Source organism: Chinchilla lanigera, unplaced genomic scaffold, assembly GCF_000276665.1.
Source record: "Chinchilla lanigera isolate Chin_1 unplaced genomic scaffold, ChiLan1.0 scaffold00038, whole genome shotgun sequence".
Classification (NCBI taxonomy): Eukaryota; Metazoa; Chordata; class Mammalia; order Rodentia; family Chinchillidae; genus Chinchilla; species Chinchilla lanigera.
Window position 1 is genome coordinate 20,118,003 of NW_004955439.1, and position 15,357 is coordinate 20,133,359.

Below are 15,357 nucleotides of genomic sequence, written 5' to 3' on the forward strand. Positions count from 1 at the left end.
AAGAAAGAAAGAAAGAAAGAAAGAAAGAAAGAAAGAAAGAAAGAAAGAAAGAAAGAAAGAAAGAAAGAAAAAGAAAGAGAAACAAAGACCAGGCAGGAAGAGATGCAAATGACAGTTTGACCTGGGCCATTATGCCAACTAGTCTCAGCCCAGATCAGGTTCTCTGCTGCTCCCTGTGTGTGTGTGTGTGTGTGTGTGTGTGTGTGTGTGTGTGTGTGTACTGCGGGGCAAGCACAGAAACCAGGCTGAACAGAGGCTGTCTTAACACACTGGCACTGAGTGTTTTCATCTTACCACTTGGCAGGTGCCCACAGTGGAGAAAATCTTAACTAGTCAGACTTCGTTCTGATCATTTCCACTCAGAGGCTCTGGAGTCTCAGGGTGGGAGGAACCAGATCCCAACAAACAGTTCTTACTACCGCCAAGTGGGCGCTGTCCTGGAGGTGCCCTGGCTGAGGCACTCACTTCCTGGCTCATGAGACTACATGCTCTGAGTGATGGGAGGGCCTGGCTCTGTCTACTTCACTAGGTGGGCTAGGCAGCCCTGTCATACCTTCCTGAACTCTGTCCGTCTCTCTGTCTCTGTGTCTCTGTCTCTCTCTGTCTCTGTCTCTCCCTCTCTCACATACACACACACACACACACACACGCGCGCGCGCTCTTGGAAAGTTTCCAAAACTTTTCACTGTAGGACATACTATGACAACAGTGATCGTACAACAGCCAGAAAATGGCTAGGTAGGACAGTCAGTCCTTTGTGGTTGTAGATGGTGCTGTACTGCAGATTTTCTAGGCATTTCTGTCTAACTGGATTTGTACATAGGTCTAACTTATCAGTAGTCTGTTAGGTCTACCTGCAGAGTAAATCTAGAATCAGTGAAATTGGTGTTTCCTTGAAACTGTTGCTACCCACACATAGAAACCATTGATTGGCCTCAGACAGTCATGATATCCATGCCTTGTTGATTGTTTCCTAGGAGACTACAAGCATATTTTAACAGTAGCTTCTAGTCTGTTAGTCACGATGAGTTAACTTCCGTAAGTCTTGGTAGAATGCCTATCCGGTGGTACCTGGATGACTGTGATCTACTGATGCTCTTGTTCTCAGGTGTGGCTTGGAAAATGGGTTGAGTGGAAAGAGGCTGAAGACACCCACCTGCCCTGTGATGGTGATGATAGCTATAAGCTCCTGAACACTTTTGTGTAAAGTTCCCAGCTCTGTGCTTTGGTAGGTTTCCATATGCTAAGAAAGCTCTATGGGAACATTACAAGATAGTTGTTATTTTCCTCATAACATAGCTGGGAAAACCAAGCTCAGGAAGTTTAAGTATCTTGACCAGAGTTACACAGCTGGCTCAAGAATCTCACTAAAACCAGACTATCTATCTGAATCCAAAGCTTCCTGCACAGTCTTCCAAGGAAAGGAAGACAAGTGAAGTCTCTTCAATCCATAAGGCAAAAGTTTCTACTTTAATATTTAATGAGTTGCTTACTAACATTAACCAATCTCGAAACTTCACCTATTGATGATGTCCCAAATTTTAAGACTGGAAGATGAACTTCAATATAAAACAGAAATTCTCCTGTTCCTTTTCATCGTCAGGAACAGACAGATCATTTTTGATCCAGAACTTCAGTTATGTTCCCAAAACAAATGGTGAAAACATGCTGATGTCAATCGCCTATTATTTTCTTATAAAAATTAGGAAACTCCAACACAGTAGAACTCACTCACAACATGACCACCCAGCAATAACAGCTATCATTTTCCTCTGATTTACTGTTTTTCTTTTCCTGTAGTCATACTCAGGCTATAGACTCAGCTTTTGCTGTAGACCTGTAGGAAATTTAGGGTTAAAGCAATAAGCTTTTCTCAAGCCATTAAGTATTCATAGAAAACAAATTTTAATGGCTCTAAATCAAAAGTTTACAAACTTCATCTGTCATGGGCCAGAAAATGAATATTTTGGGTTTTGTGGCTATATCATCTCTGTCACAACCATTCAATTCCTCTGTGACAGCCACAGGCAATACAGAAGTGAATGAAGCCAGGCATGGTGGCACACGCCTGTAATCCCAGCACTCGGGAGGCTGAGGCAGGAGGATCGTTGCGAGTTCAAGGCCAGCCTAGACTACAAAGTGAGTTCAAGACAAGCCTGAACTGCATAGAGAGACCCTGTCCCAAAAAGACAAAAAAAAAAAAAAAAAAAAAAAAGTGAACGCGAGTGGCCATGTGCCAGTGAAGCTGCACTTATGACACGAAGTGTAGGGCAGGTTTGGCAACATGGACTTTTGCAGTCACTTCCTTTGGGTCCATATCAGTATTCCACACCACGGTGGAACTGCCCTTTCCCTTCCACAGTGGTCATCAAAGGCCATTCATTAAAACCTGCTTCGTCTTGTGGAGCAGAAACACAACTAAGAACACACAGAAAATGTGAGTGCTTGTTCCCACAGACATCGGCAGACAGCTGTATGAGACCAGTTCCCTGCCGGCCCAGGGGTCACCCTTCTGAGGGTGTGCACCCCTCCTCAGAGGGTCTCTAATTCCTGGGTACCACTACAGGGATTTTGGAATGTGTACAAGTCCACACAGTTTTAAAAATACTTTCAACCTACCAGACAAATAAGCTAGTTCATCAGTGAAAATTTTTTTGTCTAATTTGTCTGCTCAGGGCCTCCAGGGTCACTGATACGGTACTTCAGCCAGACAGCTGGTTGAAGTTTTCAGCATCTCCAGCTGTTAGCCCAGTGACACGTGATTCTAGGAAACTTACTTCAGCCTCTGAGCCGTGGTCTGATCATCTATCAAATGAGGGGACTGTTCTCAGTTTAGAATTCAGTAGGACCTACATAAAGCACATGGTCTTGTGCCCAGCCTAGGGCAGCAGTTCACTCCCCTACTCCCTACTGTGACTCTTTGGCTGGGCTTCAGACAGTATACCTATGCTCTCTTCCCAAGAATTTGCAGGTAAGATTTGTGTCAAAAATAAAAACAAAACTCATCAAAGTGGAGTCACTAAACCTGAAAGATGTCTGTGCTCTTTCTTCCCCATGAGAGAAGAGTTTTGCTTTTTGAACAGGTAGAAAGTAGCTATTCACACGTTTTCTCTTTTTTGAACAGTGGGAGAGGGGACATGGATTATTGTCCCTTTGCAAAGTTGCAACTGGGTTGTCATAAAAGAAAGAAAGTGGGGAGCAAGGGCTCCCCTAGGCTGGGTACAAGGCCATGGTCTTTAGTCAGCTTTCTCCTCCTTCATATACGATACCTGACTCCCACAACTTAAAGGAGGAGAGGTTTAATTTGGTTCATGGTTGCAGGAGATTCAGTCCATGGTTATCTGCTCCACAGCAGGAACATCATGGAGGAAGGGTGTGGCAGAGCAAAGTTGCTTATTACTCCATGGTAGCCAGGGAGCAGAGCAGGGGAACAGTGACAGAGAGAAAGGGGAGAGGAGCCAGGCACAGGGACCAAGGTCGTGTCTTCAAGCTCCACCAGACTGACCTGGGAGCATGCTCCATTAATCTATTAGGTGTTTCTTAATCCAGTGGGGTTGAAGTATGAGCATTAATGGTTACATAGGGCTGTGGCAGCAGAGGGGAGGAGAGGGAGAGAGGGGAGGAGAGGGGTGTGTGGAAACATCGACTTGTCTCAGTCTGGCATCTTACATTTGGGGCCATAATCAGACAGCTGCTACCAGAACAGCTCAGGCTGCCTTTACTGCCCACATTAACTGTTTAGTCACCTGTCTCATTAGACAAAAAGCACCTTGGCCATTTCCAAAGTGAAGAGAGAAAATACAGAAGCCAAGTCTATTAGATGAAAAGCTGTTTGGGGCCCCCCCTGCTCCTTCCTCCCAGCTGCAACCCTGGTATTCTCAGCCTGGCAGAAGCCGGGGTGATTCTGGTGAGGGGCCCACCCAGCAGCCTTGGGGCTCCGGACCTGGCTTTGAGTCCACTGGAGAGGCCAGCCTGGGAGTAAGCTAGGTTCTCCTTATGCCACCTCAGGAAGGTCTCTGGTGGCACTCAGCAACCACTCAGGTCTCAGAGATGAGCAAGCCGGATAGACAGAGGGTGCTGCCCCGTATGCCAGGCATGTGACCCTGAGAATCCCGCCAGGCTCTGCTTTCCAGTCCATCAGATGAGCACCTGCCTGCCTTGCCCACAGAGCTGACCAGGCTCTTCTGACAGGCCGAGATCTGAGGAATTGCAAAAACTAATGTTGCACACTGTATGATGAGCTTAGTGACCACAAAAGATGACAGTTACCTAGAAGGGCCTTGGGGACTGTGGAAGCAACTCAAGACCCTCATGCACCCGGCTGGGAGCTGGTGCTTTTACAGACACCTACTGGTGCTTAGCAATGAGCAAAGCCTTGCCTTCCAGTTGACATGGTGGGACAGGCTCCGGGATCACAGTGGAAAGAAAGGTCTGTGTGTTCTGAACCATCCCTACAGCCTTTGGCATGACCATTCGCACTTTCCCACTAAGATCTCCAACAGCCATAGCAAGTGACCCTCTTCTCTCCTTCATGAACACCTGGGCTGCTTTCTACCTTTCAGAACTCCAAAGTCCTAGCCAAGAAGGAGCTGGCCTATGTCCCAATAATTGGCTGGATGTGGTACTTCACTGAAATGATCTTCTGCACACGCAAGTGGGAACAAGATCGTCAGACAGTTGCCAAGAGCCTGATGCATCTCCGGGATTACCCCGAGAAGTACCTTGTATGTACTTCAAAAGCAGCATGCCCTACCTCCTGTGGGACTGTATGTGCTATGGGTGAACACAGAATTGTGTGTGACCTGGGGTTGTATGTGACCCCAGGGGTGCTGTGACCGTGCAACCCCGTGACTAGGATTGTATGTGATCTCAGGGTTATGCAAGGGACCCTGTGTGACTATCATCCTCTGCCTTCCAGTTCCTGATCCACTGTGAGGGCACACGGTTCACCGAGAAGAAGCACCAGATCAGCATGCAAGTGGCCCAAGCCAAGGGGTTGCCCAGTCTCAAGCACCATCTGCTGCCCCGCACCAAAGGCTTCGCCATCACAGTGAGGTGCTTGAGAGGTGTAGGTAAGGATGACGACTGTCCCTGTGCCTCTGTTTCCCGCACCCTCTGATCTGTGGATTTTTCTGTTATGCTTCCCAGCAGCTAGGGGTGGCTGCTAAACTGAGCCTCCAAGGGGATTCAGAACCTGGGACTAGGCCGAGTGTACACCTGCCTGGACACCTTGTTGGGGCACTCCAGTGAATATTGCCCTCTGCTGCTCAGCAGGTGCACTGCAGGGCTGTGTGGTATGCGCTGGATCCCTGGAGGCTGCCCCTGGCCTTTAGAGCCCTTGGGGTCAGTCAGGCCACAGGGCTGCAGACTGAGGGAGCCCCCCTGGAACTTTAAGGTACTTCTTGCCAATCTGTTCCCATCAGCTGCTTGCAAATGACAGCCTGGACATGCGGTCTGTGGCTGCTGACCTGTGAATCTGCTGACCTGTGAATGTGAAGTCCTAAATCTCTGCAGGTTACAAGAAAATAGCAACAGCAATTTCCCTCTGGCCACCTGTCATGTGCTTCTCTGCCTCCTTTTTAATCCTCCTTTTTCTAGTTTAAAACAGCCTTCCTTATCCACCCATACACCCCTGCTCTCAAACTCCCACTCCCAGCTTCCTGGGCCCTGAAGTGGGCTGCACCCCATTCCCTGGGCCTGGACAGAGCTTTGGAAGCCTCTAGAGTGGTGCGGAGTTACACAGCCTCCCTCAGGCTTCACATGCCAGATATGTGGAGGACAGGCTGGGCTCCATCCTGTGAGGAGAGGTGGCAAGGCCTCTGACCCCCTGCCACCAGCTCATAGCCTTGTCTTCATCTGCTCTCTCGTCTTCATGGAGCAAAAGTCAAGAGTCCCCACACTCTCCCAGGCCTGAGACAGGCACTTAGCTCAGCACTGAAGGTATTCTGCAGTGTTGTAACCTGCGATGTTGCCCACTTTGGCACTCTGCCGAGACAGCAGTTCGACCTCACCAGACTAGAGAGGGTGGTCCTGGGCATGTGGTGTCTTGTCCCCAGGCACTCCTGCAGGTCAGCAGCAGGGACCCTCTGCCCATGGCAAAGATAATGGACTGCAGGCCCTACACGGGGTCAGACAGCGGGAAGGAAATGGATGGTAATTTTATCACTGTTGAATCTTGGTTCTTCATGTTCCCGACCAGACCAATGCCTTTCCACCTTTCCTATCATTTCCCACTCCTTCGACTGACAGCAACTGCATCAGACACAGCTCTCATTGAAAGGCCAGACCCATGTTATAAGTGAGTACAGCGTGTTGAGCCCTTTAGTAAGTGCCACATGCCACCACATGACAAAGACACCACAAGCCCACTGTCCAGGAGAATTAAGCTGGAGGGCTGAGCTGCCCACCTGAGCATCCCCTCCCCTATGGGAAAAGGTGGCCTTTGCATCTACACCCTGCTGACTCCAGAACTTCAGTTCTTTCTACAGCCCACGCCTGTCCTGGACGTCAGCAGCTTCCACCGTGTATTTCTATGCTGCGTTCACTCATTTGCAGTGCAGTCTTCCATTCTCTGACCCAATAAGCACTTCTTGAGTACAAGCCAGGGCCTGGGGCTACAGCAGTGACTTTTGACATAACTTCCATCACACTGACAGGTTAACTCACTGTTGAGTAGAACCATTAGAACCACAGATAGTTGTCTCGGCTATGCTTCAGTGAGCTATAATTCAGTTCCTTAAGGACTTAATAGTCAGTGTCTTACCCCAGCTTGGCAGCTGTCTTGTTTTTCTAGGGGAAATACATGCCTAGAGTGTTGTATTTCTGTAACTTAGACACATCCTTACATAATATATTTTGGATTAATTTACTATCTACATTTGTTTAAATATCAGCATTTATTGACCATGATAGGCTCTACACATTAGAAAACTAAAATCATTGCTGTCATGTATCTACATCCAATATTATAATGTTCCTTTAAAACTGATCTGACCTCAGTAATTGCTATGGTTTCTATTACTAGGTTATAGTGGGTTCTTGTGGTTCAAAAGCTGATACATGCTCAATGTAGAACATCTGAATAATATAGAAATGCACAGAGAAGAATCTATAATTGAGCCACTTATAGACAATCCACTAGTGACGTGATTGTGTCCTCCAGTATGTGTATCTACGAACAGAACTGGGTTCACCAGCTATATACTGCTTTGTGTTTGTCTTATTTTTATAGTTCCAGCTGTATATGACTGTACACTCAATTTCAGAAATAATGAAAACCCAACACTCCTGGGAGTCCTAAATGGAAAGAAATATCATGCTGACTGCTACGTTAGGTAAGTGTCTTCTCCAAAAAGAGAAAGGTCACTTCTAGGTAAATAAATCAGAAATGACGGAGACCTCCTTCCACAGGCATCTTATTAACATCTTGTGGTCCATCTTGCAGTGAGTCTGTTCACAGTCTACATTTATATTATAAACTCAAGAGACACCTCCTGCTCTCAGAAATAATCTGAGGAAGAGTCCTTCCTTCCCAGGCCCCTCTTTTACCAGCTCATTCATGTCACAGAGCTCAAGTTGGAGGAAGGAAAGACGAGACCGTATTTTATAAGCAGTCATTTGGAGGCTGTGTAAACTGATTATTTTATTGACCCCCTTAAAGATGGGTCTTCTCTGCAGAAAGACACACAAACAGCATACATCATTTATAAGGAGCAAATGGAGAACACTTTTGCAGTATGTCACATCTCACATTCCAGGCTAATCCCAATTTTATTGAAAACATTTCCCAAAGATATTAGGAAAGCCAGTTCTTTTCACTGGTTTATGAATTTACACAGTGAGTCTAACACCTAGTCTCCAGAATATCACCAAGATTAGTGAGAGACAGAATTGGAAGATGTTGTCTACAGTAAAGCACAAGGGTTACAGGCACATTAAGTCAGTGATTATGTATTAAAACCCAATCTGATAGAGGTCAGGCATGGGATCGATTCTTGCACTGCAGGCCATCTCTAAATGCTAATTGAGAGTCTTGAAATACCCACAGAGAACCAATCAAGTGGTACCCAACTTCCTAGTTAAAGGCCCTACAGATGCTAAATTACATGACACAATGAAAACTCCAGTGGCTGCTCACACTGGGCTATAAAAGGTGTTTAGACTTTTCTGAGGGATGTTTTAGTGGGTTGATAGCCTGAGTTTAAATTGCTTCCTACTTGGAAATGATTCTGGCTTTCCTACATCCCCCAAATATAATATATGCACCGTTATTACTATTTTCTAATGGTGCAGTTGATACACTGCCTTATTACTTAATTGCATGGCAGACCAGGAGAAAAGGAGCCCTTCTCCCAGGGGTGAAGGGGGTTTCCCCAAGTATCTTCAGCACTTGGCAGGAGCCCCATAGAGTAGCCAGCTCGACCCTGGCAAAGTGCGGGATTATTTTACCTGCACAATATAATTTTCTTGAGTAACTGCAACTCTCGGAGCATATGTGGGAATTAAGAGTGCACAGCCAAAGTACCCACCGAAGCCAGTTCACTCTCACAGCCTCTGAAAAGGATTACCTATGCCCCTCAACACTCCTATATCTGTAGTGTGGTAGGTAAGTTCTAGAAGTGTCTCTTCTTCCCATTTCTGGGCATAGTGGGGAACGAAATGACCCATGGAAAGTCATGACTGACAGACTCTTCTGTGGACAAAAGGTCTATTAAATTTACTGAGGTGAAAAGGTGTTCATACACTGTTCAGTGAAGTATCAGGTTATAAAACAGTATACGTGGCATTGACAATTTTTAAATTTCCATTAATATAGAGGTATCAAGAAATCTACAATGGTGTTCACTTAACTTTTACTCTATCTCTGGGACTGAGATGCTGAGCATATTTTTCTTCTTGTGTAAGAGTATTCTTTTCATTTGTGCTATTAAAAATGTTTCTAAGCAGAGAAAATTAAAAATTGCTAGGAGTATGTGAGTAAGAGGTGATAGATATGTTCATAAGTTTGTAGTAATCATTTCACAGCATACATGTATTTTGGGGTACTTTTTTGAGACAGGGTCTTGCTTTATAGTTCAGGCTGGCCTTGAACTCACTATGTAGTACAGGCTGACTTTGAAGTCATGGCACTCTTCCTGCCTCAGCCTCCCAAGTACTGGTATTACAGCTGTGAACCACCATGCCTGGCTATAACAGATATGCATCTTAAAACATGATGTACACATTAAATATATATGATTTTACTTGTGACTTACACTCAATAGAAATTATGTAATCATAAAAAAAAAAAAAGCAGATCTAAATGAACATTCCTTGAAATCACAAGAGGCAGGAGACCTAGAACAGAGAGACAGACAGATAGACACCAGGACATGTAGCAGACACATCTCCTGTATTCAGGACAGGCTGTCTGCAGATGGATGAGTGTCATGCCCCTGACAGTACCATCCCTGGGGCCACGTTCGAGTCAGTGAGTGGCACCTGGGGAGCAGAATGACACCCCAGGCCTCTATGTGAACCGAAGGACCTGGTGCAACTCCCCCGACTCCTCCCGTCTGGGGAGAGCAGATGCCCAGCATCCACATCTTCTGCTGCTCCGGCCCTTGCTGCAGGTCTGCCTCCGTGACACCCAGGAAGGAGGCTGGAGAGGCCATCTGGCGGGAGATACTTGCCCACTACCAGAAAGTCACAACGTGGGTGAAAGAATTAGTGTAATGTTTCCTTTACACACAAGGGGTGATCAAATTATACAGTGAATATTTAAGTTAAAATATTACAATAAAAGACTCACTGCCATTAAACAAGACACTCTCGCTTGCTTCAGCCACTTATCCCATTATTTTTTACACTTTCTGAAGCAACTTTGATAGTTCTTTTTGAGTATCTTTGTGAGGTGTAATAAAAAAACATAGCAATTGCTGCCGCTGAGTGCCACCCAGCAGGAAAGCAGATGGGTAAGACACTGCAGTGTGTTCTCACCCACTTCATTCACCGGATCTGAGACCCCATGCAACTTCTGGCAGTTCCTCAAAGTCAAAATGACCCTGAAAGGTCATTCAGGACATCGAAGAAAACACGACAACGCAAAGATACTCAGCAAACAGGACTTCCAGAACCACCCCCGAAAGGGGCGAGAATGACGAGGTGTGCATGTGAAGCAAGGGGGGAATATTTTGAGGAGTGATGATAATGCAACTTTCAGTGCAGTAAGTTTTAAAGATTAAAATATTCACTGTATTTTTTGATCACATGGCATGGATTCTGTATGTATCGTCTCATGTGGAAATTGAGGCATCATAGTCTTCTCTGGCAATCAGACTTGGGAGCCATTCCTTGAGTTGGGAGAGAAGGTGGAAGCAGACATGGAATCAACCATGTCTTTGTGTCACTGAGTCAGGCCCTTGCAAGTCCTTGCCCAGGCCAGCCACATTTTGGCGGCTTTCTACCCATTCAGTTACCTTCCCCACATGTACACTGTTTAGGCTACCTAGATAAAACCCCAGGATGGCCATCACTGTCACGCTGAAAGAGCGCCTGGGTGTCCGGTGTGACCTGCCCTGCTAGCTGCCCTCTGCCTTTGCAGGCGGATTCCAATGGAAGACATCCCAGACGATGATGACCAGTGCTCGGCCTGGCTCCACAAGCTCTACCAGGAGAAGGTGAGTGCCTCAGGGTCTCAGTAATCCCTCCACGTCACAGCTGTGGATGTACCCCATGGCCACGAGGGACTGAACATGGCAACAAGCCTTTCCCACTGGGTGAGATCTCGTGGACCCAGTTACTGGCGATCCTGCGGCAGATGTTCTAGTTGGAAATAGGGCAAAGAGCATAGCAATATATACCCTTACTGCAGCTTTAAGGAAAGGATGCAGCTACTTCATAGCAAAGAAGTGGCCCAGCCCCAGTCTGTTTTCCTGCTGGTGGCCCTAAGGCAAAATGCTCCGGTACTGTGGGAGCTCCCTTTTGCAATAGATACCATCTTAATTGTTTCTCTTTCAACAGTTTGGTTGCCTGTAGATCTCAAAACATCAGTGGGATGCAGCCCTATGAGAATCATAGGGTCTTGGCTCATCTTGAGCCCAGTGGTCCAGCTCCTCAAGGGTCTCTACCTGTTGTTTCCTTCTAAGCAGGGCCTTAGCACTCACAGATTTCTCTCCAAAGGCACACACCTTTGGAAGGATTAGTCCTGAGCATGCGGTTAACCTCCTGAGTGCAACAACCTGTGACTCCACAGTCCTTTGTTACCTGAGCAGCCTTGAAGGCCAGGTCCCCAGGAAGCTCCAGGGCAGCAGACAGGGATGGCCAGTGGTGGCTTGCCACACAGGAATGCCAGGAATTTATGTTGAAAGTCTGAATGACAGTGTGGTGTGTGTCCTAGGCAGGGTGCAGATAGGCCACTCACTGGGGCACCAGCTTTGGGCCAGAATCTCATTCTCCTACAGCTGGGTTGGGAGGTACCACCATGCTGTGTGGCAGCCTGGGATGCTGGCGCAGGCTCGGCACCTGCACAGTCAGGGAGGCACGGCCTGGGCTCCTCCCTCCTGCACTTAGTGCCAGCTGCAGCTGCTTCTTTGTGTGACCTGTAGGAAGGAGACAGCCAAGCACACCGAGAACACATGGCACACCGAGAACACATGAACACATTATCTACAAAACTCTTCCTCTAAGGCTCTGCTGGAGCCAGAGAGGCCCCATGGGTCTCTGAGCGCTTTGAAGAAAAAGTGGGGCCTCCAGACCATCCTGCCACTGAGTGTAGGCTCAAGTCTGAAGGTCCCCTTCTTTGCCCTCAGGATGCCTTTCAAGAGGAATACTACAGGACAGGAATCTTCCCAGAGACACCCAAGGTCCCCCCACGGCGGCCCTGGGCGCTACTTAATTGGCTGTTCTGGGCCTCCCTGCTGCTCTACCCCTTCTTCCGGTTCCTCGTCAGCATGGTCAGCAGTGGCTCCTCCGTGACTCTGGCCAGCTTCATCATTGTCTTCTGTATGGGTGAGTGGAGGGAAAGACTCAAAGCAGGGCAGTAGCTCTGCCTGCTGCAGGGAAAGTGCCCAGCATGGGGAGCGCAGAGGCAAGACCAAGTTCCGTGTAGGCCAGTGGACTCCCAGGGAACTCCTAGGTACCTGGGCTGGAAAGAATTTCACGGTCTGCTCATGTAGCTTCTGCCCAAAACTGCAATTCCCTGTCTTCCGTTAGGATGGCAACAAAGTGGTTATACCCTTCTCGCCAGAGTCCTGTCCCGTCCTCTGCACAGACCAGTTCCTTCTGATCATTTCCTCCTCTTCTCAGGAGAAACCCTAGCTGGAGCTCCAGGGGCCCTGGGTCTGGCCTTCCCCCACAGAGCTTTCCCTGTCACGACCAGGCGGTCTGACATGGGATGGGCATGCTGCGACCCGTCTCCACTGTGTGCAGTGGCTATGTTTGGCAGTCTTTCCCGCCACGCCATTTCCTCTGCACACTGGGCCTGCGCGCACACTGCTGCTTCTTGCTGAGGGAGGGCTGTTGGGTCATTGCTCCTCTGTTGCTCAGTGCTTGCTGGAGCTGAGGTGGACGGGAGCTGAATGTCCCTGTGCCCCAGAGCCTGGGGTCTACTTCTGGGGCTCTCTATAGTGGGCAGTCTGTCTGCTTTTCCAAGATGGGGACTGGCAGAGTCCAGGGATGCACAGCCTCGTACGTTCCCAGTTACTCCTGAGAAACATAAAGATGCTCTGTGCTGTTGGAGACCCAAACCTTACAAAAATACACAAAATGGAAAGTATCTCAGGGTACAGCCCCCTGGGATCCAGTCCCCTGAGAGAACCGATCCTGACAGCTTGATACACACCGTTGCAATTTCAAACATCTATGCATAGGTAAAGCCCTGTAGGTGGAGTTTCCTTAACTTGATTTTCCCTCCTAATCAGTTGTGACCACCTAAACTCCTCATGAGACATAAACCTGCCTCCTGTATCAAGCTAACCAATACCAGACCCTATGGCTGCAACAGGCAAACTGGTTCTCATCTCCATAGTAGGCCCCACTATGGTCTTCTTAAAAATAAGATACATTTTAATGTTAGAAAACTTAAAAAACAACGCCCACTTCTCCCCCCTCCTCCAGTACCGGGAATTGAACTCATGACCTCACGCTTGCCAGGCAAGCGCTGTGCCGCTGAGCTAAATCCCCAGCTCAACACCCACTTCTTGCAGGGAAAAAATGTACAGAAGAGGATGGAGAGCAATACACCTCATTTCTGGGACAGGAAGGATCAGGGACCCCCATGCCCCCTCACTGTGAGGCCTAAGCTCTCTCCTGGCCCCGCACACCCATGCTGTATCACCCTCTAGCCTGAGACTGACTTTTACGTAAGTGGCTTTGTGTGTCTCTTATTCCTCCTATGGCCTTTGAGCCAAAGTCCATGTTTTACTGACCTCTTTATTCTCAGCAATATCATTATTTCCACTACTAATGAGGTCTTCCCTGGGAGTTCTAGGACTGGGACAGGGCTCACGTTCCAGCCTCTCCAGGTATGGCCCCAAGCAAAAGTCTCTTTAATCAACCTATGGGCTCTGTGCACCCACTCCACTTAGCTGGCCTCCTTTCCCAGTCTGCTCCAGGTGACCTGAGTGACAAGTTTACGGAGTCTGATGGTAATGCTTGGTGACAGAATCATCATGATTTGGGAGACTTCAGTAACTTACTGGTCCATTATTAAAACATTTACCATAAATGGTGACTGCAGGACCTCAGCATGGGCTCCAGCATGATTAACACATGGTCCCACCCAAGGAGCTCACCAAGCCTGCCCTCTCCAGAAGGAGTAGCTCCCACAGCAACTTCGGCATTGTAGTCCCATTTTCCTGCTCTCTGGTGCTTCACTGGCATCCTGCATGGGGCTGGCACCTTCTCTGTCGCATGCCACATCCCTGGAGCGAAGGCACTCAGTGAGGCTGGGGGCTTCTGTCCCTGCTCCGATGCTCATCCCCAGTACTGAGACCTGGTGTGTCCTTGATAGATACCAGAATTCTTCCCCTTCGAGGCTTCTGGTAGGTTCCCAATCCAGGCACACTTCAGGTGCCTTCTGAACAACCACCAGGGACTTGCAGAACAGCCCCTGTGCTTGGGGATGGGCATGGAGAGCAAAGTAACCTTTGAGGCCCCTGTAAGCAGCCACATGCAGCCTGCCAGACTGTTAACCAAGAACAAAAGCCCAGCAGAGCAGCCTTGCTATTCCTTAGGGTCACCTGATGCGACTACAAACGAGCGCTAGGAAACGGCCCGCAAACCACTGGCACTCAATCCTTGCGACCCTGCAAGGTTCTCACCACACACACAGCCCAGATCTTGCTCAGAATCCTAACCCTACTCCTCCTTTGTCTCCACAGCCTCTATGGGAGTTCGATGGATGATCGGCGTGACGGAAATTGACAAGGGCTCTGCCTATGGCAACAGTGACAACAGACATAAGCAGAGTGACTGATACGGGGATATGTTACCTCCAAAGGGAACCTTGGGGAACTGGGGCCTCTGCATAGCCTTCTTAGCAGGACACAGCGATGGAGGCTGGGGACGTGAAGTCACAGCCTTTCTAGCCGGAGTTTTGGGTCTCAGAATCAGATGGGGAGGAAGATGCTTTTAAATCTTTTCCCCGTGTGATTTAGTGGGTGTTGGTTTCCTTTCCAGTTGCACACGTGTGGGTGTGTGGGTGTGTGTGGTGGCTGTATGGGCCTGGCCCTGTGACAGTGCAAAGGGATGTGGCTGCAGGGGAGGGCAGGGCTGGGGGACAGGAGGGACACGTTCCCTGTCACCCTTTGGTGCTGAGTCTTCTGTAACCCTTGGTTGCCAGAGTGAAAAGTGCTTTACGTAAGATGACTAAATTATGCCTCCAAAAACAAATTAAAGTATTTGTCTGGTCACCTGTGGTGTGTATGTAGACAGACCACTCCACCCTCCTGTCACCCTCCGCCCTGGGCTTGGGCATTCTGGAAGACAGCAGTGATGGGCCAGGCTCGTGGCGGGGCCTTGGGAGCTTGGGACAAGGGGCCCCCCACACCCTGGATGCCTGTTAGTTGGCATGGCAACACAGTGATGCTCTCTGGCAAGAACTGGATGTGAGAGCCCTCAGCCATGGTGGGGGCAGAATCAGCAGGCAGGCAGGCAGGGGAAGGCACTGGGAGATGACCAGGTGCTGCCGTCATGCCATGAAGGGCTTCGAAAGGCAGCTCTGGTTCTGTCTCACCGAAACAGAGTCCATCACTTAAGTCCCGAAGATCCACTCAACTCCCGAAAGCTGATCTTGAAACTAAACATGAAAAAACATACAAATAAAGCCTGCACATCCTGTAGCAATTTGTGAGATGGTCTTGCACCTTCTGCTCAGCT

The 15,357-nt window shown here is 48.4% G+C and overlaps 1 protein-coding gene across 1 annotated transcript in view; it reads left to right on the forward strand.

Annotated features, from left to right (window-relative positions):
* Agpat4 (1-acylglycerol-3-phosphate O-acyltransferase 4) overlaps window positions 1-14,891 on the forward strand; it is a gene marked incomplete at its 5' end in the record, with an annotated part of 82,275 nt that extends 67,384 nt beyond the window's left edge. Inside the window, 6 exon segments of the mRNA XM_013517398.1 lie at window positions 4,563-4,724; window positions 4,919-5,072; window positions 7,232-7,334; window positions 10,583-10,658; window positions 11,790-11,988; window positions 14,361-14,891. Coding sequence (XP_013372852.1) covers window positions 4,563-4,724; window positions 4,919-5,072; window positions 7,232-7,334; window positions 10,583-10,658; window positions 11,790-11,988; window positions 14,361-14,455 — 789 coding nt within the window. The 3' untranslated portion in view covers window positions 14,456-14,891.
* Window positions 14,892-15,357: the final 466 nt, after the last annotated feature.